The 7,825-nt window shown below is 34.2% G+C and overlaps 4 protein-coding genes across 4 annotated transcripts; 1 reads left to right on the top strand and 3 right to left on the bottom strand.

The window, feature by feature from the left end:
* Positions 1–6: 6 nt before the first annotated feature.
* On the bottom strand, positions 7–784 carry LOC130507271 (protein TERMINAL FLOWER 1-like). Its single transcript, XM_057001982.1, has 2 exons — positions 480–784; positions 7–284 (listed from the first exon to the last, which is right to left on the bottom strand). The coding sequence occupies exons 1-2, from the start codon at positions 687–689 to the stop codon at positions 162–164; spliced, it is 333 nt and encodes a 110-aa protein (XP_056857962.1). The 5' UTR covers positions 690–784; the 3' UTR covers positions 7–161.
* Positions 785–3,876: 3,092 nt separating this feature from the next.
* LOC130507273 (40S ribosomal protein S28-1-like) lies at positions 3,877–4,725 on the bottom strand. Its single transcript, XM_057001984.1, has 2 exons — positions 4,581–4,725; positions 3,877–4,239 (listed from the first exon to the last, which is right to left on the bottom strand). Exons 1-2 carry the CDS (start codon positions 4,712–4,714, stop codon positions 4,044–4,046), a joined length of 330 nt encoding a protein of 109 aa, XP_056857964.1. The 5' UTR covers positions 4,715–4,725; the 3' UTR covers positions 3,877–4,043.
* A 198-nt stretch (positions 4,726–4,923) lies between these two features.
* Positions 4,924–5,605, top strand: LOC130507272 (probable calcium-binding protein CML32). Its single transcript, XM_057001983.1, has one exon. It carries the CDS (start codon positions 4,987–4,989, stop codon positions 5,419–5,421), a length of 435 nt encoding a protein of 144 aa, XP_056857963.1. The 5' UTR covers positions 4,924–4,986; the 3' UTR covers positions 5,422–5,605.
* A 405-nt stretch (positions 5,606–6,010) lies between these two features.
* On the bottom strand, positions 6,011–7,412 carry LOC130507274 (uncharacterized protein At3g28850-like). The gene has a single exon (XM_057001985.1). The coding sequence runs from the start codon at positions 7,287–7,289 to the stop codon at positions 6,210–6,212; it is 1,080 nt and encodes a 359-aa protein (XP_056857965.1). The 5' UTR covers positions 7,290–7,412; the 3' UTR covers positions 6,011–6,209.
* Positions 7,413–7,825: the final 413 nt, after the last annotated feature.

Raw genomic sequence — 7,825 nt, 5'->3', positions numbered from 1 at the left:
TAGACATCTACAAGAATTAATTTCTTCGTCTTGCTACTAAAACGTTTAGGGAAATCCTCGTGTTTTGATGGAAGAGACTTTGACCAAATCAACTCAAGTTTTTATAAAATCAGGTGAGAGACAAATCACAATATTAAACATCATTAGGGTTAAAAATATTTCTAATGAAGTGCATATTCAATATTGGCCCAAAATGAAACGGCAAACAAAGAACGATCGTACCAATGCAGGTGCTCTTTTTGAAAGGGGTCACTAGGACCTGGAACATCAGGGTCTATCATCACCTGTTTTCAATTAAAAATTGTGTTTACCATTAAATAATAATGATAAAATGTAAATAACAGCATCATGTTATTTACAAAACATGTACAATTTATAAGATAAAATGAAAGTGAGACTTTTATATGTTTTGACCATAAACAACCAGCGTTCCAACATTAGTAATGATTTCAAAATAGTCTTAATATATGCATATTTACCAAGGTGAAGAAGGATCTGAGATCACCACCATGGATCTCAACCCTAGGCTTGGAGGAGACAGAGGAAGGCAAAAGTTCATGGCCGTTGGAGACTTGCTTCTTGTTGTAGCTCACATTCATTTTAATTGTTGGAGTGAAGAAATCAAGAACATCTCCTACTACTCTTCCCATTATCAATGGCTCTATCACTCTAGCTCCCATATTCTCCATTTTTAACTTATTAAGTTTCTTTCTCTTTCTAACTAACTCTGGGATTAAAAATGAGCTAAGGGAGAGATTTGTAGTGGTGTGTGTTAACAAAGAAGACCAAGACATCTATTTATAGGGGGTTTCCGACTTGGGAGAGAGAGATACACTTTAGGGCCCAAGCGCTCTCTCTCGTGTTGTATTACGACATTTACATTAATATTATTTATATTACTAGTGTATTAAACCAATCAAATAATTGAGTCCATTAATTTACAGAATCGTATAATCTTTAGCGGCATCAAGAACAAAAACCATTCAAGTCTAAAGTTCGACAAAAAATAATCCTAGTTAGATATCTCTCTGAATTGATGAGCTCAGGAGTTCTTTTCACTCGTCCATGATTAAGAAATTTCTATATTTACATTTTTGTCGTGCATGATTATATTTACAGCTATGGATAAAATTATTGCCCAAAGGTCACTTCATTGTCCTAAGGTAGGATTTTTTTGTTCTTTTGCATTGAGAACAAACATAATTAAAAACAGATAGTAACTATTATGAATTTATATACCAGTAATCATAGATCGTATAAAGGCACGTACATTTTAATAATAAGATAACTAGATTTTGACCCGCCCTTAAAAGGGCGGGTATATTTTTTGTTTTAAATATAATTTTTGATATTTTTTTTCCTTTCTGATTATATTTTTATTTTTTTGTAATCATATATATATATATAATTTTTAATCAAAATATATTATATTAGATAATATTAATTAAAAAATTGATCTGGTATGCACAAAGTTAAGGATGGGTTGCGGATCAAACTCGCCCCGCTTACCCGCCAACCGCAAACAAATAATTTTGTTTTGGTTAAAAAATATGACCCGCACAACCCGCAAACAAATAACTTTGTACCCGCATCCGTTCCGCTTAATTGTGTAGTTATCCGCAGGTTATATACATAGTTTAAAAATCACTATTTAATTTAATTACTATAAAAGTATATTTACAATACAAATTTTATACATTATTTAAATTTTAAATTATTATTTTTAAATTCTTGTATCTAAAAAAATATTTTTTTAATTTTTATTTTTTAAATATTTTACGGGTCGACGGGTTGCCACGATCCAAAATCCACCAATCCATACTCATCCCACATAAAAACTAATAACCAATATCCGCAAATCGATTTTTCAAATAGTTGGACCAAAAATAATTAGTTAGTGAAAGGGTCCAACAACTTTTTTAAATAGATATAGTTTGTTTAGATACAAATTTGAAAGAAAATGAATCAATTTTCAAAATTTTGTTAGATTGTTTGTGTAGATATGTGAAGAATTAATTTTTAAAAATTAATTTTCGAAATTTAATTTATGTAGTTTTATAATATACTTTCAGAATCAGCGGCGGTATACTATTTTAAACTAAATAAAATGTTTTAACTTAATTTAGTTTTGTTTTTGTATAATTATTGAAATAGACTTACAATGCATGTTTCATATTGTTATGATGATTTACCCATGTTTGAACGTTAAACCTTTAATAATTATACCACTCGTGGTTGGGTTGGGTTTCTTAACATTTAGACCCAAAAAAACTCATAGTTGGGATTAATAAGTGATGTGTTGATAAAAAATGTTTTAATAAAATGAAGTGTATCAAGTGGTACAATATTATTTTTGTGTACCAAATTCTATGATCTAATAAATAAAATATATATGTGCTATAATCAAATCGTGTACAAAAAGATATGGGCATAATTAATAAATAAAAATATTGACTAATTAAATGATTGTTTGAGAAATATAAGGTAACTAATTGTTAGTTGAATTTAATGTAACACTAAAATACTATTAGTCAATATGAAATATGCATTGCAAGACCAAAAAAAGGAAGAAGTCCAAAACAACTTTCATAGGTAGATTTCTTTAGACTCCTTCTCTTTTAATAATATTGATAGACTTATGGCAACGGAATAATAAAAAGTAAATATACCAATGGTTAAAGAAAAATATCGATCGTAGAATTTGGTGACGCATTGGATCTTCAGAAGAAACACTAGTTATATTATAACTAACAAAAAAACACTAGTTATAACTTATAAAAACTTTATAGCCAAGAGTTTACGTGAAGAACGACTCTTGAAATGGAGATTATACATGTATCATGTAATTTTGTAAAACCTTAAAGTTCCACCAAAACAATAGAAATCGTTCCAAAAATCATACAACGAAATAGCAAGTATAATAGTTTTTAGTGGAGATTCCAAAATATTAGTTTTTATATATTTTTTTCTTTTCTTATAGAAGTAAATTTTGATTGAGAATTTGATCATATTGGGAAATTGATCAGAATAAAGGCATAAAGTAGAATGGATGGCTTATATATAAGCTTTGCTTAGATCATGACATCAGATAAAAACAAAACATATATTAAAAAAAAAAAGAACATCACCTAGACTAGTGGCCGACGAATCAAATTAGCTTTGATGAAGCTTTTAACCAAAAGATGTAGCAAGAAGCAGAGAATGCGTTGTAACCCCAAAACTACCAACTGAATCTTCTCAATCAGCGAGAGTTTTTGCTGTTGCAACTTCAACGGTTATCTGAAAATGAACAAACGATCTTTATGGAAATCTCGCATCTGATGTTAAATGAAACACACACAGCGTGGGCGCACTTCCATGACAAGTAATGCTTACGGTAAGCCAAAAAAAACAATTGGACACGTACATCAATTTTTTTCTGTTTAGAAAGTTCAAACATCAATTTTTTTCTGTTTAGAAAGTTCATACCGAACCATTTCATGTCTGCGCCTATGGTCAGGACGAACTCCACCCTAAAACCATGGTCAGGCTTAAAACGGATCATGCTGAAAGCCTACTTTGAAGCAGTGATTTGAAAATTAATCCATTAGAGAATAACTTGGAGAACATTAATAGAACTAGAAAGGTTTAGAGCACCTCAAATGGTTAGAAACAGCTAAGATTTCTAAAACAAAAAAAATATTAGTATAATAGTTAATTATTTATATTTTATTTTATTTAAACTAGTTAATCATCTCTTTGAATTACATGCGTCTTTTTAATATCCCATAATTTCTACAAAAACTCATAACTCTTCCTAATACTAACATTTAAGGTGCTCTTAAAACTTTCTATATCGTTTTGGTTGATAAATGAATAAACCGAGAGATTTTGGAGGGTTCAGACAACAATATGATAAGACCAGAACAAAAATCAATCCATGAAATGTCTTACAGCAAAAACAAAATTCAGTTCGAATGCATAATCACTAATCCAGTCACAGAAAAAAAAAAAAAGCAAGATAAGCAGACATAGTTCTGTAGTGGAGAAAGGAACAAGACGAATCAACGAAGTCTCCTAGCTTCTCTCTCAGACTCGAGCAAAGTGAGGATGTCACCTTCTCTCACGGGTCCCTTGACGTTTCTCATAATGTAACGATCAGAGTCAGTGAACTTCACTCGAACCTGAGTCACCTGACCCCTGGATCCAGTACGTCCCATCACTTTGACCACCACGGCGTGCTTAATCTGAGAATCCATTCTGCATCCAATACACAACAAACATGAAATTTTTATCAGAATTTCACATTCATTATTACATTTGCTAGGATATCTTCAATCTGCTTCAACATGAATGAATCTGTTACACAATCGTAAGAACATAGCATGTGACTAGTGTGTGCTGATTACGAATTTTAAGACAAACACAAACTAACAATCCTTGTTTCTAATCGCTGTCTGAAGCGAAACTAGGTTCGCTTATCTAACAAACAGAGCAGAGTTGTCTAATTACAAATTCGAGAGAAATGAAAAGAAAACGACAAATCTCCTAAAAGATTGCAATAATCAATAGAATATGAGAATCAGAATGGTTGAAGATACCTGAAGACGACGGCTCGGTGAGAGACGGAGGTGAGAAAGCTTAGCGGCGATGCAAAAACCCTAATTTCTAAAGAAGCGCGTTGTTGTCGTGAGCTTTTATAGGAGGGTGCTGTGGATTGTTCCGTTCGGCCCATATAAAGCCCACTGAAATTTGTATGGGCTTTATAGCTGTTCAGGTTACACGTCTCGTTTGGTTCATTGATTCTAGCCGGTTTCTTTTAATTCAACGCGTGTTTTTCAATTTAATTGAATAAAGGAAAATATGAAAACTCATAACGATTTTAGTAAAAAGGAAATCTTCATACAGATTTTTGACTATAAATATAGATCTCCTCGCACAACTTATTTCATAAACTTCTTTACATCATCATATATCATTCATATATTTTTCTCTTTAGAAACAACAATGTCTTACGTCCAGGCTTTTGAAGAAATCGACAAAAACAAAGATGGTAAAATTTCATGGGATGAGTTCGCTCAATGGATCCGTGCTTTCTCTCCTTCGATGACGTCTGAAGAAATCGATGAGATGTTCACAGAGCTTGATGTTGATGGTGACCGTCATATAGATATTGTAGAATTTGCCAAGTGCTATGCGGTTAGCGAAAAAGAAGAAGACGACGAGGCTGTTCTGAAAGAAGCTTTTGAGCTGTTTGATACGAATGGTGATGGTAAGATTTCAGCGAGTGAAATTCATGTTGTGTTGAAACGTCTTGGAAATAATAAGTCAATGGAGGAATGTGCTCGCATGGTTCGTGGCGTTGATGCGGACGAAGATGGTTATGTTAGCTTTGAAGAGTTCAAGACTATGATGAGTTCTAACAACAAAGCGTTACTATAATTTTATCCTAGATTTTCTTTAGCTATGCTTATCTTTTCTGTTTATTAATTTGGGTTTTTAAGCAATAACATCGTCGTGGTCGTGCGTATGAATAATTTTGTCTAGATTTGAGTCAATCTCTAAAAGGGTTCTCAAATATTTAATCTTATTTCAAATAAAATTATATTCCAGATACTTCTATAAATATTATTTTTATTTCAATACAAATTAAGTTGTGATTAAACATAAATAGCATTAGCAAACTAAACCTTCATCTTAGCTTTGAAGTCTAAAGCTATAATGAAACGATGTTTTTTTAACACAGAATGAGACATAAAACTTATATTTCATATAGGAAATAAAAAGAAACAAGTTATGGTTATTACCACAGACCAAAATATAGAAACTCTTTAGTACTGAGCAACAATATGATTATAAACAACAAGTGTAAGAAAATCATCAAGCTCTTATGCAGTACACTGCTTTGTAAACATCTTGGAAGCTTCTTTATACATTCCTCTTTCAAACTTGTCTTTCCCAACCTCTTTCTTGATTCTCTCCAATAAAGTATGTGGTCTCTTCTAAGCCATTGAAGTTATATTTAAAATGGTTTAAACAAAAATGAATTGAATTTATATTACAAACATTTAAAACAGATTTCATTGCTTGTTTCACACACAAAGAACCCTAAACCCAACTTTGAAAACTCTGTAATCAAATCATTACAAACCAAAACTAATTCAATCCTCTTCCAACTTCACCCAATCCCACCATAAAAGTTATGGAAAACTGAAAAATAAAAATCTCTTCTAAGAGCAAATTGGACACAGAACCAAACCATTCTCATTACACACCAAACACTTAACAACAGCATTATTCTTCTTCTCCCCATCCATAACCTTGCAGCTTCCGTTACAAACATCACACATCACAAACCTCATCCCACCGCACCCACAGCAGCAACCACCTCCAAGCCTCTGTTTAGGCATACACTCGAGCAAAATTCCCAGTTTACCCTCCTCCTCCAACTTCATCACATCCACCATCCTCCCCTTCACGAAAACCGCCGGTATTTTCACCTGCTTCGTTCCCAAAATGCCCCTGATCTCCTCCTTGAAAACAGAGTGCATCGACACGTCCCTCTCCGAGAATCTAACTTCGTGTGAGTCCAGCACCGATCTCACCGCGTTGCAGTCCTCGAACGTCTTCCTTATCCCTCTCAGCGTCGTGATGTAGACCACCACCGAGTCTTCTCCTCCCGGTGGACATTTCTCCGGGAAACCCTCGAGGATCCTCTCTGACTCTCTGTTTCTCTCTGTTTTTCCCGAAGAAGAGATCACCATCTTTATCTGCTCTTTCTCCTGAGACAGCTCTCTCTCGTAGGAAGCCACGAGATCCGGATCGAACGCTGGACTGAAACTCTTCCTCCTCTGCGTAACCGCGGCCGAACCTTCCTCTGTTTTGAGAGGGAAACTCAAACGCATCACGCCTCGCTTCGGAATCTGGTTCGGACTCAATCCTCTGTTTTCTTTCCCCCTGAATCTCTTACTACTACCGTTCCTCTTCGGAGACTCCAGGCTCGGTTTCGCCGGAGTCTTCCACGATAAAATGCCACGAGACTTGGGACTAATAATCCTCGTCGAATCTTCGAGATCTTCCATAAGCTCCCATGTGTTGATTATCTCTGGATCATCTTCCCGTGCAGTTGATCGTCTTGGTTCAAAGGCTTCGCCTTTAGTGAGTTCCTGAGAAGTCTCTGGTCGTTGTTGGTCGAGATCGAGATGACCGTAAGTAGTGGAAGTAAGAGAGACAATGTGATCGCCGCCGTTGTTGACTCGAATCTCTCTTACCAGTTTCTTCTTGACTAGCTTCGAAGAAACACAACCCATCTCTCTCTCTCTCTCTCGATTTTTTTACTGAGGGAAGAAGAAACAGAGATTGAAGTAGAGTAGAGGAAGGGAGTTTATTCTTGTCTGAAATTTAATTACTTTCAAACGGTCATATTTTTTTTCGAACGGACATTGTGGAAGTGTTTTCAAGTGGATCGATGGACTTTTGTCGGAAGACCCCTGATCTTTATGTTTTTATCTAGTTTTTACCGTATAATCGTTTCAAGTTACTAGATAGACCCTCATGAAGCTTTAGTTTTTTTCATTTTGCTTCCTAAAAGTATTTTTATTCCTGTTCTCTTTGCCTAGATTCCTGCAATTGCAGACTGCAACGGTCTATCATTGTACGTTAAGCGACCGTTAACGCTTTCCAATCTTTAGATATGTGCATATGAATTTATATTATTGAAATTATAATAGTTGACCATCCTTTTGTTTATCAATAGTATGGTTGGGACTTGGGAATATAGCCACTTTTTTTCGAACAAAGGGACTATAGCCACTTAATAATGAATATTTAAACGATAAGCTAATGA

This window comes from Raphanus sativus, unplaced genomic scaffold, assembly GCF_000801105.2.
Source record: "Raphanus sativus cultivar WK10039 unplaced genomic scaffold, ASM80110v3 Scaffold4252, whole genome shotgun sequence".
NCBI lineage: Eukaryota > Viridiplantae > Streptophyta > Magnoliopsida > Brassicales > Brassicaceae > Raphanus > Raphanus sativus.
Note: the sequence above shows the minus strand (reverse complement) of the source record. Positions and strands in the feature narration are given on the sequence as shown.